The sequence below is a fragment of the Hyla sarda genome, chromosome 8, assembly GCF_029499605.1.
Source record: "Hyla sarda isolate aHylSar1 chromosome 8, aHylSar1.hap1, whole genome shotgun sequence".
NCBI classification, from domain to species: domain Eukaryota; kingdom Metazoa; phylum Chordata; class Amphibia; order Anura; family Hylidae; genus Hyla; species Hyla sarda.
In genome coordinates this window covers 107731450-107746794 of record NC_079196.1, presented here as the reverse complement: position 1 = coordinate 107746794, position 15345 = coordinate 107731450, and the positions used below count along the sequence as shown (strand labels likewise).

The following is a 15345-nucleotide window of genomic DNA, read 5'->3' as shown; positions in this document are numbered from 1 at the left end:
GGCTGCCTGTGCCCTGACTCTATCTTATAGAAATAACATTTACACTCTTCATCATAAATTTGCTGCCTCCCCCGTCTTTACAAATTCTTTACTACAGTACAGCCACACACAGACCATATCTAATAAATCATCATCCTCTAGTTTGCCTCGCTTATCTCGGAGGAGAAACATCACTAAATTGAGTATTCCTTCCTTAATTATTTCATAATACTTTTCCAATTTAGGAATTTGTCTCACATGTCCGCTACAAACTGCACGGGAGTATAGTATCCCTTCGGCACATTTAATTTATTGCCCATCTCTTGCACCTACTGGGGACATCTCTCTCAGCTCCCTATGTGTATTGTAACTGTGATTGGCTGTAGACAGACACCTTTAGCTGCCTTTACTGCGGCCTTCTCCCCATCTGTCCTTGAATCAGACACTGGGCTGATTTCAATTCAGGAATTTGAGAAGTACCTCACACCTCAGAAGTGGCAATATCACAAGGGAATGAGATTTCACTGAAAAAAATTCGCAGAACATCAACCACATGCTCTCAGCCTGGGGTTCTTACTCAGGCCCCTCAAGGCATCAGACTAACTCTAACAAGTGACACTATTAGAGGTAAGATTACTGATTTTCTTACCCTGATTTACGGGTTGCAATCCCGATGTCCGTTGATAGATTATCCTGTCCTCCGGCATGCTACCTCAGAGGTGACCACCTTGAGCCCCAGGTTGGGTGCCAAAATGTTTTGGATGCGTTCCAAGTGACCACTCAAATTAGATAAAACACTGACACACAATTGAGTCAAAATGGTTCTAGGGCATAGCACATTGTGTAAGCATTCTAATTGGTTAGCAGCTTACATATGGTTAGCAGACTACTTTACGTAAGCATTTCATCATATTCTCTTTGTGACAAAAGAGGATGGTAATACAGGGCGTAGTACAGGATGCAGAATGAATGAAGAATTATCTTCATTTTGTATCTATTATCTATAACATTTCAAGTGAGTACAGTTCTAATGGGACAGTTGGGAGAGTACACATTGATATTAGTCTGAGTGATGTCTTCTCTTTTGTCAATGCTTCGCTTTTCTTATTCATCTTGTTTAGGTACCAGGACTTTCTCCAGCTACATCTTCTCTGCAGATCCTCATCCTCTGTATGAAGATAATAATCCTTATAATCCTGCCAGAAACTGTGCCACCTGAATAAAACCCTGACAGACATCATGCCCCTTAATAAAACATTGCCATACACTGTTCCATCTGAATATAACCATGCCGTAAACTGTGCTCCCTGAATATAACCTGTCATAAACTGTGCCCCCTGTCACACACTGTACCTGTAATAATAGTACTGTCACATACTGTTTCTTCTCAGTTCGGCTGTATCCCACCCCTGCACTGTCCTCCTTCAGACCCCTCTGTTCTCCACCAGACACCTCTGTTCTTCTCCTCCAGGCCTCTCTGTCTGTCTTCTCCTCCAGACTCCTCTGTTTTGCCTCGTCCTCCTCTAGACCCCTCTGTCCGTCTCCTCTAGACCCCTCTGTCCACCTCCTCCTCCAGACCTCTCTGTCCGCCTCTTCCTCCGTACCCATCTGTCTGTCTCCTTCTCCAGACTCCTCTGTCCGCCTCCTCATCCAGACCCCTCTGTCCGCCTCCTCCTCCAGACTTCTCTGTCTGCCTCCTCCTGCTTTAGACCCATTTGTCTTTATCCTTCTCCAGACCCCTATGTACGCTTCCTACTCCAGACACCTCTGTCCATATCCTTCTCCAGATCCCTCATCTATTTTACACAGCAGTGGCAATAACTCAAAAGAAAAGAACAGCCCCCTTATTCCCACCCCAGCAACACCCCTGCTTAAGTCCATGCAAAATATTAGTTTTTCCTTTTCCCAAAGATTCTAATATTCTGTTTTCATTTTGCCATTATAGGATAGTGCAGTATAATAGGGGAAATGTTTTTTTAAGTACAAAGCCTCAACATAACAAAAATGTGAAAATAGGAAGGGGTCTGAAACAGTAACTGTAGCAAGAGTTTCATGCACACAGTATATGCAGTGATGTGAAAAAGTTTTAGGTTTGTGTGGAAGTATCGTAAGACGCCTTCCATTTACTTGGCTCCAAATTTTTATTCTGCAGCAGGACAGCAAATCAAACATACAGCTGTAATAGATTTAAGATACATAAACATATATATATATATATATATATATATTTATTTATTTTTTTATTGGTATAAAATGTCATATTTTACATCAGCTTAGTTCTTTTGCTCAATATTAGCTGACCTGAAAGAAATCATAAGCCCCCCCAGTGTAGCCTTGCAATCAAGATTGAACTGTTTGCAGAGAGATAAAGTAATGTCAAAATGACATTTGGATATTTGGGGAGAAGAACAAGGTTAATAATTGCTTAGCGCTTAGAAGCAAAACAAGTCAAGCTTGCACATGACAAAAAAAACTATGTACATGTATCTTAAACACACACGTCACTAATAATTAATCAATAATGTGGGTGGTAATTTATGTTACTTCTGAAGTCTATATAAACCCCTGTGAAATGCTGTAATAAAAGGAAGGAAGAATTTCTGTACTGAACGTGTCAGTGTGTTATTCACTTACTTCGATGCATGCATCAAATAATAATCGATTTGGACGGGAACCAATATCCAATAGGTCCTGAAGTTCCACTTCACAGCCAATGCGTACAATGAGAATAAAAGAAATATTTAAAAGTGGGAGAAAATATCCCAAATGAGCAGTGTTGTGGACGCCACTCACATTTTCACCATAATGCATTGTGCACGTAACAACCATAGGATCCTTTTCTTGATATGCTGTACTTATTAAAGTGGCTCTCCTGGCTAATTAGTATGGTATCTCCAAATAGTGGCAAGCAAAAGGAACATTTACATAAACCAGACAAGGACTTCTCCCTTGTACTTGTAAGAAGTTAGTTCAGTGATCACATACACTGGCAGGTGTAATATAACATGAGTTTTTTATTTGCAGTAAAATGATGTTAGTATTGGCAAAAGACAACGCATTTTGCGTTGTAGACTATACAAATTTTCTGGTCTAATAACATACAGCTAATGTCATTTAACCCCTTAATGACCACGTACATAAATGTACGTCCTGGTTTGGCGTTACTTTGCACACCAGGACATACATTTACGTCCTGTGTATGACCGCAAGCATACCCGCTGGTAATGGCCGACATCCGCGATCGCGCAGATGTCCACCATTAACCCCTCAGATGCCATGATCAGTACAGATCATGGCATCTGCGGCAATGCGCATGTTATAATAGATGATCAGATCGCCCGCAACGCTGCCGCGGCGATCCGATCATCTGTAATGGCGGACGGAGGACCCCATACCTGCCTCCGTCCATCTCCCGACTTCTCCCGCTCTGGTCTGAGATCGAGCAGACCAGAGCAGGAGATAGCCGATAATACTGATCAGTGCTATATCCTATGCATAGCACTGGACAGTATTAGCAATCAAATGATTGCTATAGATAGTCCCCTATGGGGGACATGAAAAGTGTAAAAAAAAGTGTGAAAAATCCCCTCCCCCAATAAAAATGAAAATTGTCTGTTTTTCTCATTTTACCCCCAAAAAGCGTTTTTTTTTTTTTTTTTTTTTAAATAAACATATTTGGTAAATGTCCAAACTATCAAAATATCAAAACTATCAAAATATAATGTTAATGATCCCGTATGGTGAACAGAGTTAACGTAAAAAAAAAAATCAAAAAATGCTGCTTTTTTGTCACATTTTATTCCAAATTTACAGATGACGGCGCAAAAAATTAACCCTAATACCGCCCTATATACAGAAAAATGAAAAAGTTATAGGTGGTATGGATTACTGATTTTGTACAAAAAGTTTTAGATTTTGTTTAAGCGGTACAAAAAAATAAAAGTATCTAGCCATGGGTATCATTTTAATTGTATTGACCCACAGAATAAAGAACACATAATTTTTACCGTAAAATGTACAGTATGAAAACGAAACCCTCCAAAATGTGCAAAATTGTGTTTTTCATTTAAATTTCCTCCCTAAAAAATATTTTTTTGCGTTTGCTATACATTTTATGGTAAAATGAGAGGTTTCATTACAAAGTACAATTGGTCACACAAAAAACAAGCCCTTATATGGGTCTGTAGATGGAAATATAAAAGAGTTATGGATTTTAGAAGGCGAGGAGGAAAAAACGAAAACGCAAAAATAAAATTGGCCTGGTCCTTAAGGTGAAAATGGGCTTGGTCCTTAAGGGGTTAAGGGGTATTCCAGCATTTAAAAAATGTATAAGATAGGTGAGAAGTTTCTGAATTTAAGGGGTCTTCCCTCAGGAACCCCCCCAGGATCTCTAGAACGGGGACCTGACTCTCCCTGCTGAATTAAGTGGTAGGTGGGCACACGCTTCATTCATTGTCTATAGAATCAAATGGAGATAGCCGAGTACAGTGCTCGGTTACATCTTGGAGCTGTGTAAGACAGCAGAGGAGGGTCTGCGGGCAGTTATTTTAGCAAGTCGATAAAGCAGATATCTATAGAGGTTACAAGAACTACTGACAGAGCAGTTGCACAGCCATCCTGCTCAAACATCCTCCTCTGTGTCACTTTTCCTGCAATCCTCTGCTCACCTTCTTTCCTGTTACTGCCAGATATTCTGACATTTCTCTGGCAGCAGTACTCATTTAGGCATATGCCTTGATGTTCCTTGCTATAAATACTACTTTGACAGTAGCTATTAAGTGTTATCAGACCAGATGAGCTGGCTTTGGCTCCCTGCATAAATGAGCTCTCGTCATCCATGACCCTGTTGCAGGAATGCCCCCATATGACCTACTCTTTTGGAGATGTTCTGACCCATGTGTACTGGGTCTGACTATCTGAAAGACATTCTTATGAACAGATATACACTAGAATTTAAAATGTATTGTCCCCTTTTTCTTTGAAAGACATTGGTTGAGACAAGACAGATGCCTCTCTGAATCCACAGAATGTTTTTGATGGCAAAAAATCTCCAATAAGAAAAAACACTATTAGTGTAGCAGGGAAAGTATAATAGCCGTTAAAGAGTCTTATGTTTACTTTTATCCATTTTAATCATATTTTATATATTTTACTTTAGGGTATGATTCAGTGCTGCAAACTAAAGCGAGGACTGAATGTGAGAGCAAAAAGGTTTTCCAGCTCCAAGTGGAATGCAGTGGATCCTACTGTAATGGGAGACTCTGTTAACACAAAGCAGAAGGACTTCCAAAGAACGCAGTGCACATTGCAGAGAGAAAATGACCATCTCAAGGCACAAAACAGAAGGGCACTGACACATATGAGACATTTATGTGAGTCTATTAGGACTGCCTCTAGTCACAAAGAAAGACAAAGAATGGCAAGTGGCTATTGTTTCAGCCCTGAAAAAGTAACACCTAATAAATGTGACTCTGAAATAGAAGATGTAACAGATAATCCACCTGTATCCGAATCTCAAGTTATAACGGTGAGAAATGAAGAAGCAGAATTTCAGGAGATGATAGAAAAATTGAAGTATGCTTTATCCCTTCAAATAAAACCAGGTATTATACAACTCTGTAGGAAACATTCAGTGATTTTTTATTCTTTTTACCTTATTCTAAAGCATAAAATTAAGGTATTTGTTGGCAGATAATTTGCATAAATTCTTGATTAGTCTAAAATATTTCATATTGAACTTAACTTTTTCAGTTTTATACATAGAAATCAAATAATTTGGGTGTAATTACAAGCACAAAGCAGCATGTGACCACTTCTGCTGAATTATCTTTGCTTCCCACATTGATATTAATAAACATAACCAGATGCCTATTATGAGATCTGACAGCAGCATCATTTCACAATCTATTCACAGCAGCATAGACTTGCTATAAAAAATGCCACTGGGGTCCATACTTGGATAGTTGCACTATCACATTTTTATTTTTTTTTAGATTTTTTTTCCCCAGTTATCTTTTTCATTATTGCAAACAATCTTCATAGTAATGTCTTTTACAATTACTCATGATTAGCATTTATTTCAGCCTGTGAGAGAATAAAGGGTAGGCTTCGCTTTTTAGGATTTTTTTTACTGTTCCAATGACTGAAATGAAAATGAAGCAACTTTGCAATGATCTAACTAATCATTTTGTATCTATAGCTCATATGTTTCCATGGTTAAAGACTACAAAGAAACTGCCAGAATACTTTCACTTGTTTATTAGGGCCCAATTACTTAGTATGAATACTAGCTAATAATGCCAATATCGCCCTGTGCAATAGGGTCAATGATCAGCGAACAATCAAGCATGGGCTGATCGCAGTGAATTAACCTGTCAAAAAAATATAATCTGACTTTGCTGCCATCAGGCGTCAGCTGCACATCCCCAATTACACAGGAAGATGTGCAGCCAACACCTGATGGCAGCAAAGGACTGCATGAACGATCCAGCGATTGTTCATGCATCCCTCCCCACACATTGCTTAAGCTGTATAATAAGTTCTGTAAACAACTGCCAATCAATAAGGTCATCACTCATTTACAGCATGGGTCGAGCTGTGCAATAAGGCCCTTACTAACTACATATGGCAGGTTATCAAGAAGTAGGGGACATATGGATGACAATACAACTGCTGGAGTAAATGACACAAAATATGTTGTCTGTTACCATAGAAATATATGGATCCACATAGGAATTTATGGGAAAATGAACAGGATATTTCTAATTAAAACTATGTCCAAAGTTGCTCACATTTTTTAGATGCATTGAAATATATTTATTTTATAATTTTTTTAAATTTTTTTTTAAGGATTTGATTGTGAACCTTTCTTTTTAAGAAGGTTTCTTTGGATTGGTGTAAGAATAAGCCCAGGTTATTTCTTGATCTATTGACAGTGTCAGATCAGGCCACAGGGGGATCTAGATTTGCTTTTCAAAAAAGCAGTTAGATTCCTTTGAAGTACACTATACTGTGCTCCAGAATGGAGTTGAACGATTTTTTGGGGACCGCGGCTCGTTGAACTTTTGAAAATTGCCAGGTTCGGCTCGGGACAGCTAGACAGCCGTGGGTACAGCCCATGCTTTAAATTATTCCTGGGCGGAGCACTGTGCACAAGCTCAGCAAGGAATGAGTTAACTCCTTGGGGGAGGGGGCGGGGGGGTATAAAGTATATGGCCATTTTGATGTGGGAAGCAGAAGTCTACTTACCAACCCTCATATCTGCTGCCGCCTTTTGTAGCCTCATCGCTAGTAATGACGTCACTAGAGGCAGAGCTATAGGAGAAGATCATAGCCTGGAACGATGGTGATATGTATGAGCCAGTTCACTTTTTTAAAAAAAAGGCTTGTTAAAAATGTATAATGTCAGCCATTCTGGCAGTGTTTTCTCAAACAGGGAGCCTTCAGGTGTTGCTAAACTTCAACTCCCATTATTCCCAGACAGACTTTGACTGGTTGTAGTTTGGCAACAATGGGATGGAGGGTGTATTTTACCAATACCTGGAGGCTCCCTGTTTTAGAATAGCGCAACTTAACTCCTTCATTGCCAAGTTCGCTCCTCTTTACTTCAGAGCTTCATATAAGCTTTACCCATCAGGCTATAAAGCCAGGGCTCCAACATATATGTGATTCTGGATAAAGAGCCTTTATGCCCCTTCTCCTGCAATAGTTTATAACAGCCGAGCTTCTTGATGTTGTTAAACTTAATACAGGGACTGCTCTGTAGTCAGAGCTGAGAGGAGAGGGATTAAGGCAGTACTTACAGACTCAAAAACAAGACAGTAAAAATTTACATGAGTCGCCTGTCCTCTTTTTTTTTTCTTCCTTTATTTTTATATTTATATTCATACAGTATACATTGGTTCACATAATACATATTACATATCCCCCCCCCCTCACTATGTGGAGACAAAAAAAATAATAAAAAATTAACAATTAGTTATTTAAACATAACCAGTTGGGAAGTTCCTGGCCATAGTTCCTGTTTATAACTGTGTAATCGCACACACTACCATTTACCCCATACCCTTCCAAACTCTCTTTTTTCTTTGATTTACCTATTCTAAATCTTTCATAGCTTTTAATCATCTCCACCAGTCATAGCCACTGTTCAATATATGGGGGGTTAGGTCAAACCAATTCAAAATATTTAGCTAGCGTTACTACTTTCAACAGGAGATCCTTCAAGCTCCCAAAATCATTCATATCTCTCAATATTGCTGACCTAACACCCAAACTTATTCTCTTCTTAAACTTTTCCCCCAGACAATCCTCTATATGCCCCCAAAAACTTCTCACCTTTTTACAACTCCATAGCAAATGTGTAAAATTTGCTTTATCTTCCGAACACTTTGGACACGTGGAGTCTTGTTTACAGTTGATCGACTCAAGAAACATTGGGGAATAATATAGTCTATAAACAATCCTTAACTGTAAATACTGGAATTTTTTATTCGAGGACCCCAGCATAACATTATTCAGAACTTTCTCCCATGTAGGACCTTCCAGGGGACCTATATCTCTTTCCCATTTATTTTTTATCTGATCTTGGAATATAGAAGATGTTTCATGAATTAAACCTTTGTAAACATTCCTCAGGGACTTCATTGTGCTCTGTGATTGCAAAATATATGTGAAAAGTTTGTGTTCCTATAATGAATTTATCTCTATCCCTAGTGTATTCATCCGCTTCCTTTAATTGAAGGTAGAAAAATTCCTTCCCTTCCCTAATATTATATTCTACCCTCAGTGAATCAAAGGGTCTCGAATCCCTCTGATCATAAAACTGATGTACAAATTCAATACCCCTTTGAACCCAAAATTGCTTTTCCAAACCTCTATTAAATTCACTAAATTTATAATTCCCCCAAATCTTTGTGCATCCAAAACTGTGTCTTATTCCACAAATACATTTTATTTCATTCCAAACTTTATAGTATATCTCAAATTGTGAGAAAAATTTAGAAGAGTGCTCCCTTGGTTGTGACTCAAAAATTTAAAAAATATTTCTATAGTCCCTGAGGTAAAAATGTATCAGAGGTTCTGAGATAGTATTCCTGGTACCTTGCTTTATATCCTGTACTTTTTGCCGCCAGGAGATAAAATCTAAAATTTGGTAGTGCCCGTCCTCCTTTCCCTTCTGGAAGAGTAAGAGCTGAGTATTTTATTCTTACTCGACCTCATCCCCATATTAATCTATTAAGAATTGCTTCAAGACCTGTAAACCAAGAGTTGGGCCCTTATAACATACAAAGTCTGCGATAAGAAGATAATTTTTAGTGCTGCCCCCGATCTGCCTGCGATAACGGTAATTTACACCATATATTAACTTTTTCTAGATTTTTTCCTTCAAAGGTTTAATATTTGCGTCCATGAATGTTTTACTATTGATGTAATTACTACCATTGATGTAATTTCTATCCCTAAGTATTTTAAGGATTCACCTTTTTTAAAACATGTTATCCCCTGATTTATTATTTGTCTCTTCCACTACTGGCAATAGAAAGGATTTCTCATAATTCCCCTTCATTCCAGATATTTCTCCAAATTCCTTGACAATTTCCATAACAGTTGGTATCACATCATTGGGTTTATCTAGAAATAATATCATATCGTCAGCATATAAAAGGATCTTGTTATTCCCTCCCTTTATACTGAATCCCTTTATATCTACCAACCTCCTAACTGCCTCAGCCAGTGGTTCTATAAATAATACAAAAAGGAGCAGGGAGAGGGGGCAGCATTGTCTAGTTCCCCTAGAAAGTGGAAAAGGATCCGTCAATCTTCCATTAATTATTATACTAGCAACGGGGTCACTGTATAACAATTTCACCCATCTAATAAATCTTTCATCAAACCCAAACTGGTCCATAACTCTCCATAGAAACTCCAATTCCACCCTGTCAAAGGCTTTCATTGCATCCAATGACAGGGCGGAATGGGAGGAATCCCCTTCCATCTGCATAGTGGCCAAAACCTTTGCTATATTATCATGGATTTGCATACCTGGTATAAAATCGGATTGGTCCCAGTTAATCAGCGTCGGTGTTACCTCAACCAACCTAAGTCTCAGAATTTTTGCTAAGATTTTCACATCCACGTTTAATAATGAGACTGGTCTCAATGCAGTGAGCTCTATTATAGACTGTACTTTCTTAGGAATTAAGGTAATATTTGCCTCCATCATAGATGGGGGGAGTTTGCCACCCTTAAACGATTCAGTAAAAACATTCAATAATGTGGGCAATAATATTTCGTAAAATTATCTTGTGACTGTTTGAAACAATCATATTCTATTTGTACCGGATTCCTAGCAAACTCCCTCTCCCCTTACATAACTTCCTCCTTCAATTTTTTTTTCAAATTCTCCAAATTCCTTCTTCATATAAGATATTTCCCAAAACAGTAACCCTTGAATGTAGGCTTTAAAGAAGTCCCATACTATTTGTATCAATGTTGATGTAAGGTTTATATCTAAAAAATCCTTAAGCTGGGTTTCAATTACATTTTCTCCTATCAATAATACTCAACCAATAGGGGTTTACTCGAAAGTTAGTGAACTTCCCAACAACTCCCCACCAATCTCAGTTACCACTAAACCGTGGTCAGAAATTAATCTTGGGTGGTATGACATATATTTCACCATTGGAAGATCGCTATCATTACAGAACCCCAGGTCTATGCGAGAGGAAGATTGGTGGGAATTTGAATAACAGGAGAACACATCTATTGTCAGATATAATTGTCTCCACATATCTTTCCAACCTAGTTTTCCCAATAATCTAGCCAAATGAGTTTGAGGTGATTTTAACTGATCTTTACTCCTCCCGACATTCCTCCTATCTTTCTCCTTATACATTACACTATTAAAATAGCCCCAAATAAACATCGGAATATCCTCTTTCCCCTTTAAGAATTTCAGAAACAAATTCAGTGGACCCACCTGAAATGGAGGAGGAATATAAAAGAATGGCAATATCAGCATATTAGCATACAAAAAATATCTACCCCGTTGTTCAATTACTTTTTCAATTAAATCAATTTGGAAGACTCCTATGAAAATATATTGACACCCCTGAGGAGAATTTATAAAATTTTTAGTGTAATACAATTTTTGACCACTTCCTATTCAGTGATTGCTCTGTTTCAGCCCTTACATGAGTTTCAACCAGGGCTATCACTGCAGGAAGGTCAAAAACTGGTCAAAACATGGTCAAAAACTGCCCGTCTTTTACGTCTCCCTCCCATCCCACGGACTTTCCATAGAATAATCCTAAGTGCCATTTAAATCAGAAAAGAAAAAAAAATTCCACACAGGGAGTCCCCCCTCCACTCCCCCTTCCCCAACAATTCTGCCATCCCAGCAGATCTCTTCCTGACATCAGTTTCATGCCCCCTCTCTACCTCCCCCATTAGACTGCTGGACCACTTTTAATATGGTTTCTAATACAGGAGGGTTGACCCCAGGATCTTCCTACTCTCCTCCTATGTCTCCTTCTTGTATCACCGAATAACGTGATTGTAACACTCACGTTTCTGAAGACAGGAACCCCGGTGGATGTGCATCTGCTTGACCTGTGTGTCAGATGACTCGCACTGTACCAGGGAGTGGAGTCTAAGGTGCCGCTGGTTTTCACCAGAGCCCACCGCAAAGTGGGAAGGACTTGCTGCGGCAGGCGGCACCCAGGTCGCTACCCCTGGCATGGCTTGACCACACAGGCGGCTGAGGAGACACAAAGCACAGGAGGGATAAGGCAACTCGTAGTCTGGATAGCAGAAGGTATGGGCAGGCGGCACAGTAGCGTAGTCAAAGCGAAGCAGGAGTTCAGTGGACAGGCGGCAGAGGAGCAAGGTCAAGTCCCAAGAAATCTGATACACTGCAAGGCAATACAGAGGAAAGCTTTCTCAAAGGCACAAGGCAACAAAGATCCAGCAGGGAACTGAGGAGGGTGGAGGAATTTATAAATGAGCCACAGGTGGATTACGGTGCCCTCGGGGAATGGGACATGCACGCCTGAGCAGAGAGGCAGAGGCAGGAGAAACACCCAGAGAGAGCCCGCGATGCGAGTCCCAGCCCCGTCAGCAGCAGAAGGTAAGGGGACCATGCACTCACGGCCAGCATGTGTGGCCAGAGCGCATAACGCAACAGTGATCCTGATATAGCATTTGTTTGTTTAAACTGATTTGAAGATGGAGATGTATGCCTGTTGCTATGGGTACTTTCCAATTTTCCCTGATGCTGTTAGTACAGAGTACTTGGGGGAATTGCTCCCACCCGATCTTCTTTGTGTAGGTTTGGGAGGCATTCCCCTCCGACGTGTTTAATACCAACAATAAATGGCACCTGAAAAAAATATTAATGCAAATGTGCAGTGTTTTTCTTACCCCCAACCTTCTTCATATCATCATAGTCATATGTAGAATACAATAGGGAGAGGGTCACTCAGTGTTCAGTAGATTCAATTCTGGGCAGATAAGATGTTCCCCTGTTCCAAAATGAGATACAATTTAATATTACAGATACTGTGCTTCATCAAATCCCTTCCACCCCCCACCCCCCCAAGCTATCTGATTGGTTGCTTTGGCCAACTGTTTGACTTTTCCTCTATATACAGTAGGCCTTGATACATCTCCCCCTGTGTATTTACACAGTGTTCCTCATAGATGCCCATTACTGTCATACATGTAATGTCTCCTACATGACTTTCCCTGAAGTCTCTGGAAAATGTAGATTAGTGAAATTGGCATTTTTAATGTCTGAAATAGGCCATCTGGTGCGCTTCTTCAATGGGTTTGTTGCACATCCTACATATTGTACCTTGCAGGATTTGCAAGCACCCACATATGTCACATGTTTTGTATTGCAATTTATGAAATTTTTTATTTTATAAGTTTTACCTGTCACATAAGAAGTAGGTGACCTGGTCATAACAGAACATGTGATATATTGTGTATGTAAGCACTTATAGTTACCTGTGAAAGAAAGAAAAGTACTATTTGAATTATTTTTACCAAATTCACAGGGGGACAATAGTTGGCAGTGTGCATGTTTTACTCACTACTACACTAATAACTTCCTCAACTACATTTTTCAATAGATTATCATGTTCTAATACTGCAATGTACTGCTACATTTTTAGCTTGAGACAACCAAACTGAAATGAATGGAGTGTGTGCCGCCCTCAGCATGCACTCTTCTCAAAGAGCCAGGGCCGTGCAGGAGATGGTGGGGGGTCCCTGCGGTTGGACCCCCTGCGACCTGACACTTATGGATAAAGAAGAAGTTATTTTTGCTGTAGTACCTCTGGACACATATTTAGTAATTTTTTTTTTTTTTTTTTGGGTGTGTACTGCTTTAAAACAACCCCACTAGTTGTATAAATGTGTTCATACAATCTGGCAACTTGTAGGTTCTTTGCTTAGCAAATATATATATAGTTATGATATATAGATGTTGACATATTTTGAATTAAAAAAAAGTTAATCAGTCTATGTAATTTTTATTTTTTTCTAGGACAAATACCAGGTATCAAACAGGAACTGCTGCACGCTGCGGGGCAAGTTTCCAGATGCTACACTAATCTTTTGAGCAAAATAATTGAGCCAACATTAAGATGATATTGTTATGTTTATGCTCCAGCATTTGTAACTTTTGAAATATTTGGTCTTTCCTTTCCATCCATGCACTGTACATGCTTACATATTATATGGGCAAGCTATGGCTCACGTTTTAGTGGTAGAGTGCTTACATGCTGGTTCAGAAATACAGATGTGTTCTAAGCCCAATCTAATATTTAATAGAAGAGAAATGTATTCATGGATTTTCTCTTGCATGTGTGGCCTGGGTTGCCCATTGTCTGTAAACTTATAGTGTCTTTAATAAAAACTACGTGTCCATAATATTTTTTAAATGCATTCAAATAATTTTGGAGAGAACATGGTCTGTCATTCAGCCAGGATCAGTGTGCTGTTCATTGATAACATTTTCTTACACGTAGAAAATGGTTCTAGGCTGTCTGGTTTTGCCCATAACAACCAATCACAGTTTAGCTTCCATATCTTAACAAGCTCTGGCAGCATGAAAGCTGAGCTGTGATCAGGGCTGTCTTTAATGCGGGGCAAAAGGGGCAGCTGCCCTGGGCCCTGTCATTCCTGGGGGCCCAAAGCAGCTAGCCCGCGGCTCATTGTTGTAAAGCGGCCACGGCACAGCCCAAACTGCTCAATAGTCAGCAAGGCCACCTTAATTAAGCCTGCTCCGACTTAATCATGCAGATGTTCTTCTCTCCTGCGGCTTCTGCGACATTCTTCCGCTGACCCACTCAGGAGGACGTCACTGACATCACACGTCAGTCGCGGCCGTCGCAGGAGAGCAGGCGTGCACACTGCGGACAAAGTGCACCACCTGAGCCTGCTGGATTCACAGGCCTGGTGAGTGTGTGTTAAGGTGAGGCAGCAGCGGAGGGAGAGGGGGGGTAATTAAATGGTACAGAGGGGAGGGGGGGTAATTAAATGGTACAGAGGGGAGGGGGGTTAATGAATTGGCACAGTGGGGGGAAGGGGGGTTAATGAATTGGCACAGTGGGGAGAAGGGGGTTAATAAATTGGCACAGCGGGGGAGAGGAGGGGAGGGGGTTAATGAATTGGCATAGTTGGGAGGAGGGGAGAAGGAGTTAATGAATTGGCACAGAGGGGAGGGGGTGTTTAATTAACTGGAACAGGGGGGAGGAGGGGAGGGGGTTAATGAATTGGCAGAGGGGGGAGGAGTGGAGGGGGTGGTTAATGAATTGGCACAGAGGAGAGAGAGGGGGATAATGTAATGGCACTGGGGGAGAAGGGGGGTTAATGAAATGGCCCAGAGGGGAGAGGGGGTTAATGAAATGGCACAGGGGATGAGAGGAGGGGGGTTAATGAAATGGCACAGGGGGATTGGAGGTGATTAAAATGGCACAGGGGAGGGGGTTGTGAATGAAATGGCATAGGGGGAAATTAAAATTGCACAGGGGGGGGGGGGGGGTGGTAGTTGGGGAATCTTGGTTTTTATCTAGTGGATTTTATTTAATAACAGTATAGTGGAATTATCCAGTCACTAGTCGCTTTGTGATGTAATGGTCCTTGTGTGAAAGTATTATGTGTCCCTTATATAGCAGTAATATTAATAATATTTATCTTGGCATACCGGTATTATTGGTATTGTTGGTCTCAGTATGCCCGATCTGGTCAGGTTGCAATAATGTTAGGTATTATTTGCTCCTTATTTAGTGGTATCAATTGTTAACTGCACGACTAGTATATTTAGGTATACAGTATTGTCATGTTAACTATGTATAT

At 40.1% G+C, this 15345-nt stretch overlaps 1 protein-coding gene across 4 annotated transcripts in view; it reads left to right on the top strand.

Annotated features, from left to right (window-relative positions):
- DYTN (dystrotelin) overlaps nucleotides 1-14420 on the top strand; it is a 92707-nt gene extending 78287 nt beyond the window's left edge. Inside the window, exons 7-8 of one of the 4 annotated variants that reach the window (XM_056534208.1) lie at nucleotides 5138-5582; nucleotides 13532-14420. In XM_056534208.1, the coding sequence (XP_056390183.1) occupies nucleotides 5138-5582; nucleotides 13532-13635 (549 nt within the window). In that variant the 3' untranslated portion in view covers nucleotides 13636-14420. The remainder of the gene's footprint in view (nucleotides 1-5137; nucleotides 5583-13531) is intronic. The other 3 variants (XM_056534206.1, XM_056534205.1, XM_056534204.1) reach the window with 3 other exon arrangements.
- The last annotated feature ends 925 nt before the right edge of the window (nucleotides 14421-15345 follow it).